The sequence below is a fragment of the Idiotropiscis lumnitzeri genome, chromosome 5 (assembly GCF_059441095.1).
Source record: "Idiotropiscis lumnitzeri isolate Australia: NSW breed Sydney's pygmy pipehorse chromosome 5, RoL_Ilum_1.0, whole genome shotgun sequence".
NCBI classification, from domain to species: domain Eukaryota; kingdom Metazoa; phylum Chordata; class Actinopteri; order Syngnathiformes; family Syngnathidae; genus Idiotropiscis; species Idiotropiscis lumnitzeri.
In genome coordinates, this window is record NC_142395.1 from 9,160,613 (window position 1) to 9,184,087 (window position 23,475).

A 23,475-nucleotide genomic window follows, 5' to 3' on the forward strand; every position below is an offset into this window, starting at 1 on the left:
AATGGGTTTGCAATTTCCTGGCAAATTATATTACAGCCCCTCAATTTTTTTTTTTAAATGTAGTTAAAAATCCACAAATGGTATTTGCAGTGCATTAGGCAATTCATTGTTACAATTTAATTATATAACAAAGTCACAGAGACAGAACATATTAATACCATGCATGTTTACTTAGACACTCGTTTTTTACTCTGAAGTTATCCTGCATTATAACCACTTCATTTTCTGTTAGCATTCATTCGGCAGGTTTGCAGGCACAAATTCTGCAAGTTGTAAAGGCAAACACCAAATGCACCACCTCCGTGAGAACGATAAATCAAAAAAAGTTGCACATCCCGAACAACTGCAAAATCTAAGCATCCATTTCAATTATCACCTTAAACCACATTCTACTAAATCTAAACAATTTTCTGTTCAGCACTGCCTCACAGATTGAAAAAAAAAAAAAGTTACGTTTTCACGATAGCTTCAAATCAGCCTATCTGGGATGAAGGACGACCTGGTTCAGAGAGCCGTGTCCTCAGAGCCAAAGAGCCTGGTGGCGATGGCCTGGTAGTCCGCCACACAAGCTTTCCCATCAAAATCTGCAGGCAGGATGTCGGCATCAAATTCTTTCAAGTAGTTGTCCAGCTCGTCCCCGTGAACAAACACCTGAGGTCAAAGGTATTAATGGCAATGAGACTAAAAGTGATGCGGAAAGAGAAGTGCATAAGCCCCGCCCCTTTCTACATACCCTCTCCAGCAACTTGCTTTTCATGAAAGGCTTAACCACATTATATGTAGTGGTGAAGTACCACGGCTGGTGGGTGACGTGGACCGCCTTGAAACGGGCAGGGAACGAATCCTGCACAGCGAACAAAACAACAATCAAAAAATGCTCACCTTGTTGAGTTATTAACGACATAGGCTAGCTGACCGACCTGCAGCATGTCCACCATCTTCTTGAGCTCGGCCGGCTTAATGCCAGAGGCGTGCTGCATGGTGAAGCCCTTGAAATTCTCTATCAGGACAAAACCATTGATCTGGGTCTCTTCATTCTCAAGCAACTTCTCCAGGATCACACAGTACGCTCTTAGAATCTAACACACACACAAAGAGGAGCGGTAGCATTAAGACGACACCTACGAGACCGATGCTGGCCTGTGACGTGTGGATGGATTTAGTATTTCGCAGGGATATGTCAAAGCTACCAAAGATGTTTTGCCAACCTCGTCAAAGGTGATCTCCTCCAGGTCCCAGTTCTCGATGTTGAAGAGGAGGACGACATGGCCGTATTTGTCCCTGCTGGGCAGAACCACGGGGTAGCCCGCCTCAATGGTGCTGCGGACCGCCTCAGGCGTCAGGTTCTCAAATAACTCAGGGTACTCCTTCCTGAAGCGTACGTAACCTACAAACACCCACGGGCCACGACAATGCATTATCTTCATCGTGGGTCATAAACTGTCATTGGAGTGCGTGTGTGTGTGTGTGTGTGAGAAGGCGCGTCACACACAATGACACCTCTGTTTCACCATAGCATGTATAATGTTTTTCATAGCAAGACCCCAATTAAGGTTGTGTGTGCGCATGTACCGGTATTTGTTTTTCACTCATTGACCCCTTGGAAAAAGTTCACATTCCATTTGCACACAAAAACTAACGCTTTCCCTCCTCATATGTGCGAGAAATGGAACTTGGTCTACGTTTATGTTTTATTGTACAATATATACTGTACATGTGTGAGAGAAATAGAACTACTTTTATGTTGATGTGCTTTGGGTTATTGTCATGCTCAAAAGGGAAACTCCTGCCAATTTGGAAGACAACGTTTTCAGGAAATTAGCCGAGCTTGTGTTTCTTTTCAAGGAAAGGCAAATCAACACGCATCTCACTCAACATACTCATATGGAGCAGCTCTAAAGCAAGGGTATTATAGTTAACAAAAACTAACAAAATTTCTACAACTAAAAAAAAAAAAAAAAATTTCCGTCAAAGAAATAAAATACACAATTTTTAAAAATCATTGACGAGTTTACTTGTCTATTATCTTTTCTTCAACATAGATGGGAGGGGGAACGTCTGATGCTCCTTCACTGAAAATTTCTAACTTTGCAATAACTTTACTGATGTACAACTACCAGTAGATGGCATTGAGGCCCCGTTTTAGATACATCTTACACTTTGTGTACCCACTGGGAGAAATGGCTGCATTTTGCGCACCCTACCTTTTTTCTACTCCAAATAACAAAAGAATGAAAAAAGGCAGAATCAAACTTTTTTGAGAGAATCTATTCTTTCATTTGGTAGTTTGGTGCATGTATAATTATCGACCACAATATCTGTTGGTCAAGGTCAAAATGCTGTAAAATAGCTGCCCGAGAAACGACAATTAACGACATTTCACATTCATTAAACTAACTATGATTGTCGTTTTCGCCTTTGCCACTTAGTTTCAGACATGAGATTTTTGGCATCTATTTAAAATCCATTTATTTTGATATTACAATAAGGAGGAAGCTCAAACACTAATGTGGGAATCGTACATATGTTACTTGACCTTTTTTTTTTCATTTTGCACTGGGCAAACATTCCCTGTTGTGAAAGCACTACGAAAAAGATGAGTTGAGTTGCGATATTATTGACCCTGCAAAACTAACATTAAAGCTCAACTAAAACAAAGCATTTTTGAAAAAATAAGAACTAACCGACACGGTCCAAAACTAATTTAAAGTCAAGACACACTAAAAACTAACTAGAATGGAATATCCTATATTATTATAACTCTGGTCTAGAACGCTTCTCATGTTTAAAAGAAACCAACTGAGTCTCACATGATCAAGCACCAGACAAAACAGGGGGTGGGGGCTTTTTTTTTCTTTTTTGCTGTCCACTGCAGTGATTCCTAATATGAGACTATTACTGTGTGTCTTTCCACCCCGCCCTTGCAGCACAGACGTAACGAACACGGTAATCCTGTACACACATTTGGCGTTCACAATTAACAAATTCCCCTATTTGCGTTTTTGGTGCTGTTTCTTGAGAGGCCACTAGTTGGCACTAAAGCCTTGTCTAAATAGGAAAGTACCGCATGTTGAAGTGATCGACTGAAAGCCCAGATTTGTATGTCATGGAGGGGCTAAGTTGAGTCTGGGTTGTCACTGTCTGAGAGTCTTTGTCGTATGTATAAATTTTGCGTGTGTTATTTTAAAAAACTTAATAAACTAAGACATTTCATTTTAAGGCAGCACGGTGTATGACGGGTTAGCACGATGGCCTCACAGTGCTGAGGTCGTGGGTTGGATTCCAGCTCTGGCCTTCCTGTGTGGAGTTTGCATGTTCCCCCCGTGCCTGCATGGGTTTCCTCCGGGTACTCCGGTTTCCTCCCACATTCCAAAAACATGCATAGCAGGTTGAGTGGACATTCTAAATTGCCCCGAGGTATGAGTGCGAGTCTGTCTTTGTGTGCCACACGATTGGCTGGCAACCAGTTCAGTGTGTACGCCGCCGACTGCCCGAAGATAGCAGGGATAGGCTCCAGCAGCCTCGTGAGGAGAAGCGGAACACATAATGGATGATGGATTTAATTTTAAGAGTAATATTGTAAAATGTGTTTGAATAATATGAAACTGTTTTGGAATGCGTGGTTTATGTTCAATTTGAACACAATCCAGGCAGTTATAAATATTTTTGGCTGAGGTCAAATTTCTTGAAGGCTTGTTGGCTATATTCGTCACACAGTCAGTGTTTGCCATTAATTTGTATATATTTAATTTTACTGTTCCCCGAAAATGGTTTCAGTTCATTTTCCCCGAATAAAGTTATAGTTTACGTTAAAGGGAACAAAAGTTCTGAAATTATCCATCATGTTCTTGTCATGAACAAGAGCATTTCTAACACGTGTGTTAGACTTTTTATATCCACTGTATTGCTCACATCAACCAACCAATCAATAAATTGATTACATATAACGTCAAACTGACCAAGACAACCAGTGTAGCTCATGGTGCTCTGCTGTGAAGTTCCCACCGGTACACGATGAGTTCACAAGTAAAATAAACTTGCTGTCCCAGTTGGACACAAAGGAGGTCTTTGTCAGGGCCTCACCGGAGCCTCCAATTAACAAACACACGGCTCCCTTTCTCAGTGATGGGCAGTATTCATGCTAAACCGGAGCACAAAAGAGGCATCCCCCCTCAATTATTGAAGCTATCAGTAAATATCGACGGAATGTGGACAAATGCTAAAATAATGATACGTGACAAGGCTGAAGCTGGTTACCCTTCATGAGTTCATGGGCCCTGACCACACCAAACTTGCGGGCTCGGAGGAAGCGCAAGAGCAGTGCGTCGGGCTTGTCCCCGAAACGCTCCAGCACCAGATTGGCCAAGTCATCTCCCTCGGCGGCCCTCTCCTTCATCACGGCACGCAGTTGCTTGAGGGACAACGCTCGCCTCTCCTCGGTCTCATTCAGCTCGTCCTTAGCCTGAACAGTGGTAGCACAAGATTTACAGTCACCACGTCAGGTGCCCTTCCCCATTGGCTAATTACCTTCTGAGCAGTGTGTCCTGGCATTTTGTGACATGGCCCAAAGACGGGACCGTGATCCTTCACAGTCAGATGCTCCAGCTTGGATCTCATGGCCTGCTCGTCCTCTGACACCACACGGAAGGATCCAGTCTGCGTGACAGACCGGACAGCTCCGTTGATGAATAATAGCTTCCAATACTCCATGAGACTCAATTTGACTTAGACTTGAACTACATGACTTCGGTTTCCATTTGAAAATCTGCAATTGATGTTATTTTTGGTTTGGAAAGAAACATTATTGGATGCGGTATTTGACTTATGCTGATGTAATTGTGACCTAAATTAATTGTCCAGTTATCAAACCGGAGTGCTGATGCTGAGTGCAAAGTGGCACATGTGTTAATACCGTTATGGAAATTGTGACTGAGAAAGATTTCACAACTTGACTAACTTGCTTAAACCAAATAACTTGGCATGACTTTCCTGAAATCTAGTAGAGACTCGACTGGTCTTGCTGGATTTTTGCCGCAGTAAGCTTTGGCCTTGCTTGAAACTTGAAGGTCAAGACTTGACACTTATTTTTACTTATGTCTTGCAGATAATGGTAGCCACACATTTTGTGTAATTAAAACATTAAGACAACGACCTTAAAGGGGACAATTAAAAAAAAAAATACGTTCGATGTGCCCCCACTAGTCTAAACACGGCATTGCGATTAATGTTGCGTTTGTGGAATATGATGTAAGCGGAAAACTCATTTTTATTCATCTCAGGGGGCGGCCATTTTGACTCTTGCTGTCGACTGAAAATGACATCAGAGTTGCGGTTCAGTTGGGGCTCAGAAAACAACCAATCACAGTTGGGCTGTTTTGTTGGTTTGCGCCGGGATTGGTTGTTAATTGATCCCTTAAACACTGTGATATACTTTTCAGAGAACAGCAAGTAGTACAAGGTTAAACGGCAACCCCCTGAGATGAAGCCAATACATGGGCGGATTTCTCTGCTTAATTTAAATTCCACCAACGCAATACTAATCAGAATGTAGTGTTTAGACTAGGAGGGGCCATAGAACACATTATTTTGAAGAAAATGTTTGATTTGACTTCCCCTTTAAGTACGAGGCTTGCTTGTGAACCCGTGGGGACCCCAAGCGAAGCACACTAAGTGACTGGTTAAGCTGCTTCACATGATTATAGAAAAAAGACCTGCAAAGCCACATCTTAAAAATAAAACTTAAGGGTCCATCCCAGAGCAGTCACAATAACACTTTAAACATATCACAGTATTTTTATCGTACTTACAGCGGCCATGTTTGCTTGCGGTATCTCACAGAAGTGTCACTGTGGAGAACGGAAAGGAGTGTTTTAGCTATGTTCTGTTGATGTCTCACATGCTACAAAAACAGATCATTCAATTGTGAAAAAAAATTCATCTCAGAGGTGTGCACTAAGATCTAGTGAGCAACGTGAGTCTTACCTTCAGCAGGTGGAGTGTGGTGAATATGAGGGGTACTGTAGATGAGAAGACCACTGGATGAAAGTGGACTCGAAGGGGAGGAGGCGTCACTCATTTGGCATCAACCATTTGGCTCGTTTGCATCGTGCAAAATGAAGGTGGAGCTTGGATGACAAGTGTCACTCTGTGGCAGGGAGAAAAACAATCTAATTAACATTTTAAATTATACCATAGCGTTTCTTATACAGTCCAGTTTAATAATGATATGATTGCATGTTCACTGTATTGACATAGATTGTTTTTTTCCCCATTAATACATTTCTCCAGTAATTGGCCGAGAGAAGTCTTCTGGTTCGATTGCCTTGCGTTGAAGCGTGCATGGTTCATTTTGAATTTGCATTTAAACCAGTGTTTCCCAAATGTTTTCTGTTACGCGACCCTAGAAAATAAAAAAAAATAAATAAATAAATCAAGTAAAATTTGTCGAAAATTGTCAAATGTGGACCTCTGCGTATCCCTATTAAAATGAAAGAAAACAAAAAAAGAAAGAAATATAGAACAAGTTACAGCAAGGCATAACTTTATTACTATTATTTTTTCAAGTCAGGAACAGCAAAGAATCGAAACATATCAATTTGTCTGAAAAAAGAACAAAAAACTAACAAAAACGTAATGGCCACTGTCGCCTACCGTCGTGGTTGTGCATTATTATAGTATGGCAATAAGGAGGTTCCCCAGGGTCACACGCACGATCCCAAGGGGGCCCTATACTATTTGAGAAGGACAGGTTTAAGCTGTCAAATCTGATCATTTGTTCCATAAAAATCAAAGAGTACTTGAAAACAAATTCAACTGACATTTAATGCAACAAGTAAATTATTTCTTGATTTATATTGGTTATATAATTTGTTAGTAAGGGCGGCACAGGTGGATGGTTGGTTAGCACAGAGGTCCACGGTTCAATTCTGGCTCGGGGCCTGAGTGGCGTTTGCATGTTCTCCCCGTGCCTGTTTACGTTTTCTCTGGGTCCTCCAGTTACCTTCCACATTCCAATGACATGGATGGCAGGTTGTTGGAACACTCTAAATTGGCCCCAGGTGTGTTTGTGAGCGTGAGTGGTTGTTCATTTTTATGTGCCCTGCGATTGGCTGGCGACCTGTCCAGGATGTACCCTGCCTACTGGCCAAAGACAGCTGGGATAGGCTACAACACCCTCCCGCAACCCTAGTGAGGAGAAGCGGTACAGAAAATGGATGGATGGGTGGCTAGTATTTGCTCGTCAACTCCCTGTGGTGGAAACGACATGCGTGTCGCAGTGACATCATCATCCCGATGATCTTGGAGCCAAGTCTTCCAGGGTATTTATGCCCCTGGCAGACTCACCCGGGCAAACAGGTGCTAAGTGAGAGTCCAGACAAAGCATGGCTCAAGAGACCCCTTCTGATGATGGTCACGAGCTGTGGGTCATGACCGAAAGAACAAGAACCTGGATACAAGCGTGAGCAAATCGCGTGACGTGGAATGTGGGGTTTGATCTCCTATTTGTATGACTGAGAAAAGACCACACTCGACTTGATATAGCACATTCCTCTCTGTACATTCCTTTGGTGGCGAGCACTTTTTTGTTGTTGTTGCCCACCACATATTAGCCATAACTGATCCACTATGGCCATTTAATTGCTTAATAACTGTTCACAACAATCAATTTCAAAACAAAGAGCATGCAGAGTATAAAACAAAGGTTACTGTGTTTAAATGCTTGTTATGCGCTTACGTAATTGTCTTGTATCCATCTTTCAGCAGAAAATATTCTTTTGTAATTAGAAATGGATAATGATGAGTCAGTCCACTAATTTTGAACATTTGGAAGCTTTTTGACATGCTGTGATGTCATATGTACACACGAGTTAGAAGCAAACTGGTTCAGGGGTGTTTCAGGCATGTGAGTGATGCTTTCGTGGAAACAACGTGACTGTCCCAAGATGTGTGAGAGCAGCTTAATGAGTTGTTTGAAGCGCTCACCATCTCGCACCGGAGCTTGATGCTTCACTGGCTCCTTCACACACACTGAGGCCTCTGTGCTGGCCGACTTACTGTACTCTGGGCTTTTGTTCTCCAACAGAACCTCTCACTCGCAGATCCTCATGAATAAGCCCCTTTTGCCTGTTATTAATGCCTTTAGAACATCAGGCAAGAGTTTTGAGGGTATGTCCTTTTGCAAGGCGATACAAAGTCTTCATGATGAGTCTATAAACCCCAGTTCCAATAAATGCATTATAAACCTATTATATTCAACTGAATACACGCCATTGAAGCTTAAAAGTTACAAACATGTTGCATTTTCTTTCCCCCAGATATTCACCGATTTTGAATTTGAAGCCATCGCACCAGTGCGGGTTCCCGGTGTTAATTTATTGCTTCCACTTTGCATGGAAGAGTTTTAACTTGAATTTATAGATGTAACGACGGACTGTGTTAACCGCAACTTTCTGAATCATTACAGAGCCCATGTGGCAATATTATTTACACAATAATTCGGGTTTTAATGCAGTGACAACCGAGGATATAAAGATTACATGTATTCAAAAAAAATTATTCAGCCTAGCTGCCTACAAGTATAGATTTCTTGAATCGCTCGATGGTATTACAGGCCATAGATGATGGAATTTCTAAATTCCTCCCAACTGCACTATGACAAATGTTCTCACCCATCCTTACGTGTGAACTACTGAACCTTTAGGGCACAGGTGTCAAACTCCAGTCCTGGAGGGCCGCTTTCCTGCATGCTTTCAATTGCTTGCGGCTGCAACACTGCAAATGATCAGCTCATCAGCAAGCTCTGGAGAAGCCTGATAAGTATCCTGCTCATTTGAATCAGGTGTGTTGCAACCGGAGAGATGGAAAATATGCAGGAAAGTGGCCCTCCAGGACTGGAGGTTGACACCTGTGCTGTGAGGGATGCTCCCTTTATATACAATCAAGACACCTGTTCACCAGTAGAATGCTCCAAACAGCTGTCATTTTTTTTTTTTTTTTTTTAGCTTTCCTCAACTTTACCAGCATTTTCTTTCTCCTGGCCCCATTTGGGGAACGTGTTTCAGGAATCATTTTAATATTACAGAAATAATATTTGCAAAAACAAACAAACAAACAAAAACATCAAATTAATCCGTTTTAACATTAAATATCTTGTCTGTGTAGTGTATTTTTATATCCACTATTATGAACATTTTAGTAATTCTCTGAAATAACTATGAGGGAATTGGAGACGAAAGAAGTGACCAGTCTTTGTGTTGGAAATTCCAATGTAAACGAGATACTGCCCAGGAGGACAAAAGGCTTGACCAGTATTTAGGTGTGGAGCACTCGAGGTGATAGTAGCAAAAGGCCATTTCAAAGAGCAACCACATCTGCGCTCGACCTGTCCGGAGGGAAGCTGAGCCAGGCCCACACATCAACAATAAAATATACCACATAATTTGAAAATCATTGTGCTCTTTTTTGATTTACGTTTTACACATCACAGTTGATTGGAATTGTTGTTGTTTTTTTATGTGGAATCATTTGTGATTCTCAATGGCCCACAGTTTGAGCAAAGGAAATATTCATGAATGGATGAATGCTTGAATGTTAGGTAGTATGGAATTGTCATACTGAAATGAAACATTCTGTATGTTGCTTGTGTGGCTCTCAATACCATGTCTCTGGCCACGTAATAAACACAATTATTAGAATGAACAGATACAGAACATACCAGCCAGTGTCCGTAAAACTGGACTTTTTAAAAATGTAAGTCGACATTACGAACACATTTTAATATTTAACATTTTTATAACTATCCTTTACAAACGTTATTGACTAAATAGCACTTTCATACACTCTTTGTAATATACAAGAACATCCACAAGATGGCGGCACATAAGAAATATTGATTTTATTGTCGATAAACTTTTTTTAAGCACAATGACGTAGTAACCAGCATTTGTCTCTTATTGTCAACTGATGTCAGAGTGAAGACAGAATGATTAATAATTACACATAGTAATTAATCAATTTATATGACTTCACAATATAAAGGCCACAATGTTGCTTACAGAGGGTGTACAGAGAAGTGGTTGGTCACACTCTGAGATAAAAGTGAAAGAAAAGCACCTACTATAAACACTCTTTAAACAACAGTGCGCTGTATAACATTTGACATCATTTATGAGAGGCAAGAGGACTTTACGGCGAGATGAGGAACTTACTGCAGGCCGCAGCACGATGCATTTGTTGGATTTCACAATCTTGGACAGGCACAGTTCTTGGTCACATGAGATCCAGAATGAGGGAATAAACACAACCAGTTCATGGAAATGCAGGTTCCTCAATTGCAAAAGGAGTTGAACTTAACACAACGCGAACGGGGACATTTCCTATCACAAAAGCTTAATAATTAAACTTTGTTATATGTTACAATTTATTTGATCATAAAAAGTTGCAATTTGTAGTAGCTCCCAATGAAAAAAGGATTGTCCTTTAATTACTATTAATGATTGGACAAGCTGTTTGCTCTCATTTTTTGACAATGTTAAAACTCATTAAATGACAGTTTAGTCAATATGATTATAAATATCATGTTCAATTTAGTTTAGTACATTAGTCTTCCTCTGATCCTGAGGCTTTATTGGGGGAAAATAAGTACAAATTAAAAAGAATCCCACGTTTTCACTTGATTGTGTTTTCTCTTTTTTTGGTTACAATATTTAAGGCATCAGGAGGAGTGCCTACATTTAAGCAAGCTCACAAAACAAATCATGCTATCAATCATATGAGCAACGAAATACTAAAGAAACCACAAATGGGCTAAAGGCCGTGCAGTAAAACATCAGTACAAATCAAATGTCATGAGGTCAGTGGCATGCTACACGAAGCAAAGACAAACAAAAGGGAAAAAATCCTGTAAAATGAGTACAGTACATGTGCAAAAGTGGAGGCACTTGTAGAGAAACAAACTTCTCGTTTGAATCAAGTGAAGAAAACGTAAACAGAAACAAATGTAGTTGACATGATTGGATGAAACACAAACGGTAAACATCTCCAGTGGTTTCGTCAGTCATGTTCCAAATATTTTCCAGTGATAAGTGACAGTTTGGAAACGCCTCAATCACTCTTGACTTACTTGAAATTAAACAGGCCCTGCTCACATAAAACTCTTAACTAAAATAACTTATATTTACAAATCATTCATGAAACATTATTAAAAGTATACTGAAAGGTCTAAAACACCAAGCATTGTTAATGTGGTCCCGTAAAAATGCACCAGTGGCGGATATGAAAAGTCAAGGACCTGCAGCGGAAACGTGAAGATAAATGTGAATGCACAATTAGAACAGAAAACGAATCTAAACACAAAGCCAAAATCTTCAACGTCTCGTGCTCTCAGCCCAAAAATGTGAGTGCGGCCATGACGGTGAAGCCCAGCAGGATGAAGAGCACTTTGAGTAGCTGCTTTCCGGGGGAGTTGAGCTCATGCGGGAGGATCTCGAGGAAGGTGATGTAGATGAAGGTCCCCGCCGCCAGGCCCTCCAGGATGCATTGGATGAGCGCTCCGGCCGTCAGCTGGGCCTCAATCACGCTGATGCCAATGGCGATGCCCAAAGGCGACATAACGGCAAACACCCCGATGTAAGCCGCCACCCACGCGGGACGAACGGCGCTCTGGACCAGCTTCACCGACAGGCTGAACACAATGATGCTCTTGTGGACCAGTATGGCAATGCAGATTTCCAACACCTGGCGGGTGAAATGTTTGTTTTTCAGTCATTTAAACTGATTGCATTTTTCCCAGCCTCCATCATATTTTACTAAACGAAATAACAGATTTATTTTCATAGTCATTACAAAAAAGAAATTAAATGAAAAACATACTTCCAGGCAAAATGGCAGTATTTATTACACTCTATCCCTTTGGTCAAATTAAACGCAATTAAAGATGCTTATTTTGGCTCCCAACTGCTTCTTCAAATGCATCGCTTCAGCGTTGTTTGTCACCTTCGAGTCATGCTCTCTCTCACTCCCTCTTTCTCTCTTTAAGGAAGCTGGCTCCTCCCACAGATGTAAATCATGTTGTTGCAAACGCAAACAATGATAAGCATTCAATACGTGGACAGACTTGTACACTTTGATTGGTCCACTGTGTTGTGATATGCCTTAATGTGTCCGTTGCTACACAGTTGCTAAGGTCCTTTTATGCTCTGGTCTTTTATGATGTCATATAGGCTTGATTCCTTGAGAATTTAAGAGCAAGTTATTCAGAGACACATCGTCAGTACGTCAAGCTTTCTTCGTGTGAGGATGTCAGCCATTTTCCATGTGTTCTGAATCCAGGCCTGCTTGTTATTACTTAGAATTTTGTATATAAAGTCTATTACGTCGCCACCTCCGTCTCCTGTCTGCTTTTGGGTCCAAACCCCACTCCTCACGTGACAGCACGTACTGACCATCATGGACCCAGCAGACCCAGAGGACCCAATCCACCATGAGGGCACAGCTCGGCCGACACGACCAAATCCTGAGGGAGGTTATGGAGTCTATTCAGAACCTCTCCACCACCGTCAACTCATTGACCATCCAGATGACGTCCAGCGCCTCCACCATTACCGTCATCACCCACTCCTGCGGTGCCTTTTCACCGTGAACCCAACATTCCGCCACCTGAACATTATTCTGGAGAGGTAGGAGCCTGTGGCCAATTCCTAGTAAACTGTTCCTTGGTTTTTGAGCAACAACATAGCGCTTTTTTGGATGATCGCGCCAAGCTGGCCTATGTCATTAACTTGCTTCAGGGAAAAGCAGGGAAGTGGGCCAATTCCTTGTGGGAGTCAAAGTCAGAAACATTGAGATCATTTTCTGCTTTTTCTGAGTAGATGCGCAGAGTCTTTGATCAGCCCTTCCGTAATGAGTCTTCAGGCAAACGACTATGGGCATTACGTCAGGGCTCGCAGTCAGCTGCAGAATATGCCATAGAGTTCAGGATTTTAGCCTCTGAAACAGGATGGAATGAGGCAGGACAGAGAACAGCCTTCGTTTGCGGACTGTCCGAAGAGCTTCAAGACGAACTGTCTACACGGGATGAGCCTGAGTCCCTCGAGCAATTAATCTCCTTAGTGATTCTGATTGACAACCGCATCAGAGAACGCCGTCGGAGTGCCAGACCTGCCCACCCTAACTCCCCTCACACGGCAAGTCCACGACGGATCACCCAGCTTTCACAAGCACCTTGATGCCTGCTTCTGCCGGGGAAGAACCAATGCAACTCGGCAGAACTCGCCTCTCCCAGGAGGAACGCGCCCGGCGGTTTGCGCAGGGTCTTTGTCTCTACTGTGGAAAGCCTGGGCACTTCATCAATCAGTGCTCACTCGTACCCAGGGGTCCTCTTGATACCCCAGAACGCCGCCTTAGGGTGAGTGACACTAGAACCTCAAATGAACCTCCTCGTCGCATTAACTTGCATGCCACTGTCTCCTCCCCCAACTACTCTGTCTCACTTAAAGTGATGGTTGATTCAGGGGCAGATGAAAATTTTATTGACAAAGAATTTGTTACGAATGCTAAATTCTCCATGTCCCCGTTAGACTCGCCATGGCCAATCAGTGCCATCGATGGAAGCCACCTAGGTACTGTTACACACCAGACTGTTTCACTCTCTCTTACCATTTCGGGTAACCATCAAGAGCTCATTAGGTTTTTGATCATTTCTTCTCCTTCTTCTTCTTGGACTACCCTGGTTAAAACTTCATAACCCGCACATAGACTGGACTTCCTCATCCATAGTTAGCTGGAGCACTTTCTGTCATGCACACTGTTTGCGTTCGGCATCTCCAACATCCTATCCTTCTAGCCCTGTTTCTCCCCCTGATCTTGCTTTGGTTCCCCCTGAATATCACAACTTGGGGGAGGTGTTTAGCAAGTCTCAGGCACTTTCCCTTCCCCCTCACAGACCGTACGACTGTGACACACTGTGAAGAGTTCATTGGTTATATGTGACAAGAATGGACACAATATCTATTGATGGCTTGACGCTCGTCAGTAAAAATCCATAAATAAAAGCCGCAGGGTTCAAAGTTTGGTAAAAAAAAAAAAAGTAGACGCTGGTAGTCCGCAAAATACGTTACTGCATATTGCGATTTGAACGGAATTTTTCATTTTTCATCTGGATGGTTCCATGTCATAGTTTTCTTATTTTGAATAGGTAAAAGAATTCTGTATTTATCAATACCAGCTGATATGAAACCGTTATATTGTAATATTTTTTCGTCATATGAACAGCCATATTTCCAACTTTATAGTGTCATGCTTCACGATTAATAGTTGAACCTGTATCCATATAAAAGCGCTATATAAATGCAAATGTATTTTATTGTATTATTTTCTTAGTCCTATATTTTATTTTTCACTTTTGTTTGTTTATTAAAGTTAACTCCAACTTAACTGAACTCAGAGTTGTTTGTGAGTTGTTTGTGCTTTATTTTCTTTAAATCTTTATTGCAGAGTGACTGTTTTCCCTAAGGTCGGAATTAAAAGGTATTTCTTAAAAATTATCCGTCATTGGTTTGTAATTGAAATGTTGTCAAACAACCCTACCTCGCAGTATACAAATGTATGCAGTCGTGCATTTGCATCACACATGGCCTCTGCCTCAAAATGAACTGATATCAGCAAGACAAGAAACAGAGTGCACTAAAAATGTTGATCCTAAGGCAGGAACAGTTTTAAGTTGCAAAGAACAAGCACTAGCTATCTCCTCTAAACATGTATTTCTGCTCATGAGCCCATGATGACAACAATGAAGGTTATAGGTGAAAAGTCTTGAAGCTACACCCAAAGAATGTTGAGGCTGCACTGAGGGTCCCATGATCACATGACATGATTTAAGTCTCATAACCGCAATATTACTTTCTTGTCAAAGCACCCGACCAGAAGCTGGAAATTCCCCTTTAAGGTATATCTACTTACTAGTCCCAATTCATGATACACAAAAGATCTATCAAATTTCTGTGAATATATTAATGGTTTGTTTCTCAGTATGACAATACGTTGTAATACAGCACTGGCACTTATGTACTATGCAAGTATAAGTGTTAGTCAAGACAGCAAAATCTGAGTTAATCTTGCTCAATATTCAGTACTATCTGTAACCTCGAGATAACTCAATGTCAACTAATGGCATTCTTCTTTACATACCTTTGAGTCAGTGTTCTGCAGGCCGATAGCGAGCCCCTCAAAAACTGAGTGGAGCGACAACGAGAGGAAGAGCATGAAAGAGCGAAATGGCGAGTGCGCCTGAAAGTCGACATGGACATGGTGGCCGCTGCTCTCCAGATCTGGACTCACGTGGCCGTGGCCATTCCTGTTGTCCTGTATAAGTGGGGCCCTCTCATCCACAGTCCCACCCATCTCTCGACAGTTCAGAACAATCCTTTCCAATATGAGGACCATGAAGAAACCGGCAGCCATGATGAATTCAGGAAGTGGGAAATTGACCTGTGTGACACATAAAAGATGATATCAATCACTGGTATATCACAACATTTTGTTGGAAAAAAGAAAATCACTGCTACCAAAATGAGCCAATCCTTTGTATCACATGCACACCTATGGACAATTAATGAATTATTGGACTAATTTCAAATCTTCAATTCACTTTAATTCGGTAATATGAAATAAATGATTCTGCTGTGAGAATTACATCAATGCACAACCACAGTAGTATTAGAGCATACAGTCCAATCTCCATCAAATATGTAATTCTCTTAACTGATCACAATAATGCGAGCTAGAGAAAAGTTGCCGCACCAGGTAGATTTACCTCAATCATGTTGGATTGCAGGGCTGTATTGATGTCCTCCAGATAATCTGGGATGATATCCAGCAAACATGCCGCCAGAAAGACTCCACCAGCAAAGCAGCTTATCAGACTCAAAACTGTGCGATGAGTCTCTAAGAATGCAAAGATAAAAATAAAAAAAAACTCTCAATTCTAGGTTTTTAAAAAGGGCGGAAAGCAGAGGGATTTTGTCCGTCCCTTTAATCGCGGGGGTCGTGCCCACCTTGGGCTGCATTATGCATATGTGGACATATAGTATCCCTTTGGGCTACAGCATATGCAGCATTGTATTGAATTTATATTCACATTAATACCATTGTATTGAATTCAACATTCATCTTAAAAAGGAAAAGAGTCGTAGTTTTATGTTCCCTGCTATTAATTAATCAGTGTTAAAAGTAATCTCATCAAATTTCCAGCACAAATATGCTTTGTTCACGGTTGATAAAATCACTGACGATTAATCTGACGTGAACACGTGACTTTTCACCGGTTTAAAAAAACTAATAAAAATAATAATGCAATTCCGCCCATTTTATCCGTCTGTCAAAACAGTTCTAATTGCAATTATGGTATTATATAATTCGGTCAACGTAATTCTCTATTCATAAGAAAATAAACAGGACTTTTAATTCGAATTCCATAAGGGCACTTACCTGTCCCGTTAGTGTTTCTGAACCATGTGACTCGCGCGGGGATGAAGCCGAAAAAAAGAGTGAGCAGCAACAAACCGAACAGAGCCCCTATTTTCACTTGAAGCAAAAACTCCATCGTGTGTCTGTCTAAGTGTCAGACAATGGCTCGCTACCTACAGAACTAGTACCGAGTAAGTTGTGGACCTACATAAGGCTTGTTCGACAACACAAACACAAATGAGCAGTGGATACCTCGCTCCTTCTACGGTGGCTGACAAAGGTCGAAAATCATCCCCAAAGAAAAAAAACCCCACAGACAGATATACAGTTCATAAAGTTCGCATTGACCATTTTGACCCAGTGCCAAGATACGGCACGCCCGCGCCATTTTGAATGTGGAATTTCCCACTTTGCCACGTCATCTACACTTGCGTGTAATGAACTAACTTTGGAAAGTGGTGGAAACATATGTGTGTAATAATGTATAATACGCCAAATGGTGATTACAGTTAGTTTTAAAAGTTCGCCGTTGGCACGACTGTACCATAGAACCATTGTAAAACGGCCACCAGAGGGTACACTTCCATCAAATTTGAGATTTAAAAAACTGCGATGACGTTTATTTTACGCGCCGGAAATGTACTGTCAGACGCATTGAACGCTGATGTGTTACAAGAATTAACAACGGAGCGATTTTGTCTCCAAGTTTTCGATGCAGGACCTTAACCGTCGCGGAGGTGGATTCGAGGACAACGTGTTGTAACAAACGTAGTAGAAGCGACCACAAGTATTTCTCTGAGATCTAATGGCGGTGAGGTTTCACATGCATGCACTTTTTTGTGGCGTCCACAAACTCATGACCACGAAGTGAAATGTCACAAATATTTTTTAAGTTAATTTACTTTGGCATTGAGTCCGCAAATTATGTTCTCTATTGTTGTTATTATATCATTATATATTTAAATAACTCTAATCGTGGATTAAAATCTTACCTTAACGTGATATTGTGTAGAAAATGAGGACTTTTTTGCAAAAATTCAACAATGACTGAAAAGACTTCCATACATGAATGGAATATATAATAAAGGTCAAAAGTAAAACCCAAGTGATTTGAAACCACTGATTCATTTCATGACATGACATGCTTGTATGAAGTTATTAATGAAACCGATATCCCCCCCCCCCCACTTTTCTTACAGCCCAAAGGAAAAGTTGGTACGAAGGGAAAGAAGCAAATTTTCGAGGAGAATGAGTCAACTCTCAGGTTCTATACAAGAGTCATTCTGGGAGCTAATGTAAGCATGAGTCTTGTTTTTGTGTGACATTAAGTGGCAAGATGTCCATTCATAGTCAAATGTCAGTGGAATGCATAGTGTAATGATGAGCTTTTTCAAGCTTTTGTTGTCAATTGTGTAACTCCAATTTCTAACTGTAAATAATCTTGTACAGGCCATATATGTTGCTGTAAATCTTTTGATCTTCTACAATTCATCAACATTTTGGACATGGGTGAGTATTATATTTAAGTGTTCTGTGTATTTGTGGGAAAACTACTGTCTGACCTGTATGTTTCTTCATACAGATGTTATTAGCATTTGCGCTTGCTGTGTATGTTGGGAGTTACCGCTCCATGTCTACGATGGCCAAGCCAGTGTTTGCTGATGATGGAAGTCTCCTTGACGGAGGAATAGATTTAAACATGGAGCAGGGAATGGCGGAGTAAGTGATCACACTACATTAAACTGTCTAATCATAAAGCATTTATTAACTGTACTGGCAATGTTTGATGTATGTTATCATTCTATTTTGTCATACATTAAAATTAGTCACCCACTGTTAATAATATGAAGACAAAGAAATTACACTCAGTTTTGACATGATGGCACCAAACAATTTATTCATGCATACTATTTTTTAAAAGGTCTCACAAATGTAATAAATATAATTTTTGTTTTTTACTGACAATCAAGTATTTTTGTGTTATTTTATTTTTTTTGTCTACCAGGCATCTGAAGGACGTTATCCTGCTCACAGTGTTCGTCCAAGTGCTCAGCTGCATCTCTTCATATTTTTGGTATCTGTGGTTGCTGGTAAGAGTTTCTGTAATAAAAATGGCTTCAGATAAAAAAAAAAAAAAAAATTCAGATTTTTGCTGTCATCCCATGCACATTTATTCAATTTCTTCTTTTAAAAAGAAACGTAATGGCGTGTTGTTTATTTGCCAGGCCCCGGCTCGTGCCGCTCATCTGCTTTGGGTGAACATTCTGGGCCCCTGGTTTTCTGCAGAGAGCCAATCAGCCCCGGAGGAAGTGAATGAGAAGAGGCAAAGAAGACAAGATCGTCGACAGATGAAGAGATTCTGATGCTGCAGAACAAGCAAAGCAGTACTTTTTTATACACAGGATCTGTTGTAATCCTAAATTATTACATGGAAGACGTTTTGTTGTTCAACGCAAATCTGATCTTGTTATCATGTTATTTCCATGTTTGTTTTGTTCCCGCATGCAATCACACCTCATTTACGGGCGTCAGTGGCTAGTTGGCACCTGCGCATCATTATGATGTGTGGCACTTAAACATCCTACGCATACAGACGAAGTTTAAAGTCATATTATGTTGCACGGATGATTGATTCTCTTTTTAATTAAAAATATGACAATTCTCATGCTGTTGTAATGTGATTCTATCCATAATTTTTATGGGTTTTTTTTGTTTGTTTTTTTTTAATATCCTGCGAAAGTCCAGGGTGTACCTGCCTCAGCTCAGCTGGTTAAGTTCCAGCATCAATCCAAGTGACATTAGGTTATATACTAATGCAAACCTAATGATGCAGTTCACTGCCTTCAAAACTAAGGTGCTGATTGGCCAAAGTGTACCTGGACTCCATTGCTCATCCTAGAGGAGGTCCTGAGGTTTGAATTTTTACTCGGCGAATTGAATGCAATATTGAAATTTTAGTTAAGGTGCACTTTTCTTTGAGGAATTAAAAAAGCAATTTACAGTCTTAAATTCATTTTCAAGTTTATTGGGATACAGTTCCTAGCAAAGAAAATCTGATGGAAAAATGTAATTTTTAATGACACAATATACAATTTGTATAATTCAAATGTACTTTTTCAATTCAATAATTCAGTTTTCAACTCAAATATTCTAGTTGAGCAATTCACATTAAAATCAACAATACGTATTTAGATTCAGTTTCTAGTGGCACAAATATCAACCCATATACACCACCCATGAGTGTTCGACCTACTGCTCTTCCGGTAAATGGTCGTGCAGTTAATATCGAAAGAAATGTTTTCAATCAACCCTAAAAGCTTGTGTATCAAATTAATTGCCTAAGATGAAAACGAAGCAATTTTTCTCTACAACTTAGTTTTGTAAATGTAAAATGTAGTCTCAGTTAGTTTTAGTTTTTCGAAATTATTTTATTTTTTATTTTATTTATTTATTTATATTATTATTTTAGTTTTTTTCAATTATAGTTTTGGTTATTTTATTTTAATTTGATAAAATAACCCTACTTCAGACTAATGGTGGGGTTATAATCTTTACCTCTAACATACAACAAACCTCCTTCGCTTCCTCTTGTTCATGTGTAGAGTGGTCCACACCATTTCACCGAACAGAACAGTGACTTCTTGTCACCCTTTAAATAGGCTGACTGACTGATTATGTTAAGTTTGAAGACTGTGATGCTAATTAGAGGTCACAACTTGGTTGAACATGTCCCTATGGTCAAATTATTTTGTCGACTCATTTTTGTCCAGGCCCGTTTTATGAGTTTTTTGTTAAAATAATTGTGTTGTTATTTTTCATTGTTTTTGATAGCAGCATGGTAGGTGACTGCTTAGCACATCCGTCTCACAGTTCATAAGTGCAGGGTTCAATTGCGGCGCCGGCCTTCCTTTGTGATCTCCCCGTGCCCATGTGTGTTTTCTTCGGGTACTCCAGTTTTCTCCCACATTCCAAAAACATGCATGTTAGGTTGATTGAACACTCTAAATTGGCCCTAGGTGTGAGTGTGAGCACGTGGGGTTGTTCATCTTTGTGTGCCGTGCAATTGGCTGGCATCCAGTTCAGGGTGTCCCCCGCCTACTGCCCGAAGATAGCTGGGATAGGCTCCAGCACCCCCCGCGACCCGAGTGAGGAGAGGCGGCTCAGATAATGGATGGATGGATTACTTTTGTTATATTCAATTTCTTTCTGTGACCAATGTGGGCTTTCAACAATTTTGTCCGTGTATGTGTGTGTGTATTGAGAGTAGATATGAGTCATTTTGAACATGATGGTCAAAATGTATATAAATAATGAAAAATATTTTTGGCTACTTTTCTTGTATGTTTCAAAATCTGGCCAGGGTATGAATAATTTTTTTTTGGCTCGATTGCATGTACAGTATATATATATATATATATATATATATATAGAGAGAGAGAGAAGAGAGAGAGAGAGAGAGGAGAGAGAGAGAGAGAGAGAGAGAGAGAGAGAAAGAGAGAGAGAGAGAGAGAGAGAGAGAGAGAGAGAGAGAGAGAGAGAGAGAGAGAGAGAGAGAGAGAGAGAGAGAGAGAGAGAGAGAGAGAGAGAGAGAGAGAGAGAGAGAGAGAGAGAGAGAGAGAGAGAGAGAGTGAGAGAGAGAGAGAGAGAGAGAGAGAGAGAGAGAGAGAGGCAGGCAGTACGGTGGCCGACTGGTTAGCACGATGGCCTCACAGTGAGAGACAGCATCGGGCGTGGGTTCAATCCCGGCTCCGGCCATCCTGTGTGGAGTTTGCATGTTCTCCCCGTGCTTGTGTGGGTTTCCTCCGGGTTCTCCGGTTTCCTCCCACATTCGAAAAACATGCATAGCAGGCCGATTGAACACTCTAAATTGCCCCTAGGTATGAGCGTGAGTGCGGATGGTTGTTCGTCTCTGTGTGCCCTGCAATTGGCTGGCAACCAGTTCAGGGTGTCCCCCGCCTACTGCCCGAAGATAGCTGGGATAGGCTCAGCACCCCCCGTGACCCTAGTGAGGAGAAGCGGTACAGATGATGGATGGATGGATGGATATATATAGAGAGAGCGAGAGAGAGAGAGAAATTTATTTTTACTGGGTGAATTTTTTTTTTTGACTAATTAAAGACAACACCATGAAGTCATTTGAGACATGACAATAGTTGAGTCTGTTTGAGACCCGCTTTGAACCATGAAAGAAGCGAAAGTCAGATACCAAATTGACTCCATCCACTCTCGAGTTGATGTTGAGCAAGGAAACAAAACCCCGAACAACTCAAGGGCGACACTGTCTGTGCACTCGCTCTCTTGTGCATGCGTATGTATTTGTGTGGAGGTGATGACAACGCTTGTAAGTTGAGAGCCTGTTAAATGTGTCTTTGTGTGTCCATGATTGCGCTCTTAATGCAAACAGAGGCAGTAGGCTGGTGAAACTCAGATCCATCCGCAATATAATTACAGATTTCTCTTGTAATTACATATGTAGCCGTTTAACTCAACAAACTACTACCTACAGTTACAGTCCTTCCACTTGGTTGGAAAGTCAATCGTTGCAAGAAAATAAAAGGACCAACAATGACAAAAACTCAAGTTAATCTATTTCATATACTCATTCGAATAAGCTAATTTTAGCAAATGTTATTCTTCTATTGTGTATTTTCCAGGGTGCCTCCTTTTGCTTTGTTCGTGTCCGGCTTGTGGTCTTATACGCTCTCTATTATAGGGTTGTAAACAAAGTAACCAAAATGAGCGCAGCACTGCATCCAGTTGTCAGGGCCAATCCCACATGTGGCCTGTGAAAGGGACCAGGTTTCTGTATAATTATGCCCTGGGTAACTCACACGCATGTTTACCCAGCCCCCACTAAAATCACCGACATATATATATATATATATATATATATATATATATATATATATATATATATATATATATATTAGTACCATCAAACAATTACATTTTAAACTAATTAAACGCAATAAATTCCATAATTAATTGCAATTAATCACATTTATCAAGTATTATTTTTTTGTGAAGTTTACAGGTATTTATGGAACAATATATTGTAATTAATGTAAAATGCCCACAAGCACCACACTTGAATTTGGTTTTATAAGATATGCAAATTATTTTTGAAGTAAATAAAACTGAGTTAACTGAGTATATATATATTTGTCTAGTGTTTTTATAGTTGTTGCTCTCTCTCTCTCTCTCTCTCTCTCTCTATATATATATATATATATATATATATATATATATATATACATATATATATATATATATATATATATATATATATATATGTATGTATGTATATAAGATATATAAGCTGAAGGGAGGAGCGTCTCATATTTTGCCATCTAGTCAGTTTGACTCAGTTTATCAATATGTTTATTATTGCAGTTGGTCCTCAACGTATAATGTGAAATAACGCTGTACTTGACTAAGCTGAGCCTTTTGTCTTGTTGAACCTAAAAGAAAGTGACCTTCACATTTGAGATCCCTTTAGACCTGGCACAGCAGACATAACAGGAAATTGGGGGGCATTCGGGCAACGCTGGAGCCTTCGACCTTTGAACTGCTGCGATTAACTGCTGCGATTCTTGTCTTTGAAGTGGGGGGAGAGAATCACAAGCAATTACAAGCTGTGCAGAGTGTGTTCCCTTCAACATTTCGCCCCCTCTATGTAAACAGAATCAGAGCTGAGATGTTTGGCTGTGTGTGTGGGTGTTGGCTTCTTCAAGTTCATCAAGCAAGCCCTACTCTAGTTTAACCTTGTTTTCACACTGGAGCACATTGACCCAAACACTCTTCACGGAACGATTGGAGTAATACGTTAAAGAAAAAAAAAAATATGACATCAAGACACAGTTTACTTCCCAGTTTAATCAGATAATCTTGCTTCCTGCAGCTTCAGAGTTTCTGACTTGGCAGCACACACAGTTTGCTCATCATCGCCTTAAAAGGAAGATGTGAACAACTCGGCCTGTATTTGTGTGTGGAGGTAACTTCAATATGTAC

General features: G+C 40.6%; 3 protein-coding genes across 3 annotated transcripts; 1 reads left to right on the top strand and 2 right to left on the bottom strand.

Annotated features, from left to right (window-relative positions):
* Window positions 1-83: 83 nt before the first annotated feature.
* LOC148336847 (retinaldehyde-binding protein 1-like) lies at window positions 84-8,769 on the bottom strand. Its single transcript, XM_088296273.1, has 9 exons — window positions 8,680-8,769; window positions 5,983-6,145; window positions 5,808-5,846; window positions 4,528-4,656; window positions 4,258-4,462; window positions 1,209-1,387; window positions 921-1,079; window positions 734-844; window positions 84-651 (listed from the first exon to the last, which is right to left on the bottom strand). The coding sequence occupies exons 3-9, from the start codon at window positions 5,814-5,816 to the stop codon at window positions 505-507; spliced, it is 939 nt and encodes a 312-aa protein (XP_088152399.1). The 5' UTR covers window positions 5,817-5,846; window positions 5,983-6,145; window positions 8,680-8,769; the 3' UTR covers window positions 84-504.
* A 1,758-nt stretch (window positions 8,770-10,527) lies between these two features.
* On the bottom strand, window positions 10,528-16,766 carry slc39a1 (solute carrier family 39 member 1). Its single transcript, XM_088297216.1, has 4 exons — window positions 16,486-16,766; window positions 15,812-15,942; window positions 15,187-15,486; window positions 10,528-11,736 (listed from the first exon to the last, which is right to left on the bottom strand). The coding sequence occupies exons 1-4, from the start codon at window positions 16,598-16,600 to the stop codon at window positions 11,383-11,385; spliced, it is 900 nt and encodes a 299-aa protein (XP_088153342.1). The 5' UTR covers window positions 16,601-16,766; the 3' UTR covers window positions 10,528-11,382.
* Window positions 16,767-17,088: 322 nt separating this feature from the next.
* tmem208 (transmembrane protein 208) lies at window positions 17,089-19,129 on the top strand. Its single transcript, XM_088296648.1, has 6 exons — window positions 17,089-17,275; window positions 17,664-17,759; window positions 17,914-17,973; window positions 18,047-18,183; window positions 18,470-18,554; window positions 18,690-19,129. Exons 1-6 carry the CDS (start codon window positions 17,270-17,272, stop codon window positions 18,825-18,827), a joined length of 522 nt encoding a protein of 173 aa, XP_088152774.1. The 5' UTR covers window positions 17,089-17,269; the 3' UTR covers window positions 18,828-19,129.
* The last annotated feature ends 4,346 nt before the right edge of the window (window positions 19,130-23,475 follow it).

Excerpts from the sequence above, each read along its gene's own strand:
- slc39a1 (XM_088297216.1), bottom strand. The coding sequence starts at position 16,600 with ATGGAGTTTTTGCTTCAAGTGAAAATAGGGGCTCTGTTCGGTTTGTTG. Across the intron at positions 15,943-16,485 it reads CAGAAACACTAACGGGACAG|AGACTCATCGCACAGTTTTG; the intron begins GTAAGTGCCCTT and ends TTGCATTCTTAG. Across the intron at positions 11,737-15,186 it reads TGCAGAACACTGACTCAAAG|GTGTTGGAAATCTGCATTGC; the intron begins GTATGTAAAGAA and ends TTCACCCGCCAG.
- LOC148336847 (XM_088296273.1), bottom strand. Across the intron at positions 4,463-4,527 it reads CAGGACACACTGCTCAGAAG|GCTAAGGACGAGCTGAATGA; the intron begins GTAATTAGCCAA and ends ACCACTGTTCAG. Across the intron at positions 1,388-4,257 it reads GGCCCATGAACTCATGAAGG|GTTACGTACGCTTCAGGAAG; the intron begins GTAACCAGCTTC and ends GGGTGTTTGTAG.
- tmem208 (XM_088296648.1), top strand. Across the intron at positions 17,760-17,913 it reads GAGTCATTCTGGGAGCTAAT|GCCATATATGTTGCTGTAAA; the intron begins GTAAGCATGAGT and ends AATCTTGTACAG. Across the intron at positions 17,974-18,046 it reads CATCAACATTTTGGACATGG|ATGTTATTAGCATTTGCGCT; the intron begins GTGAGTATTATA and ends TTCTTCATACAG.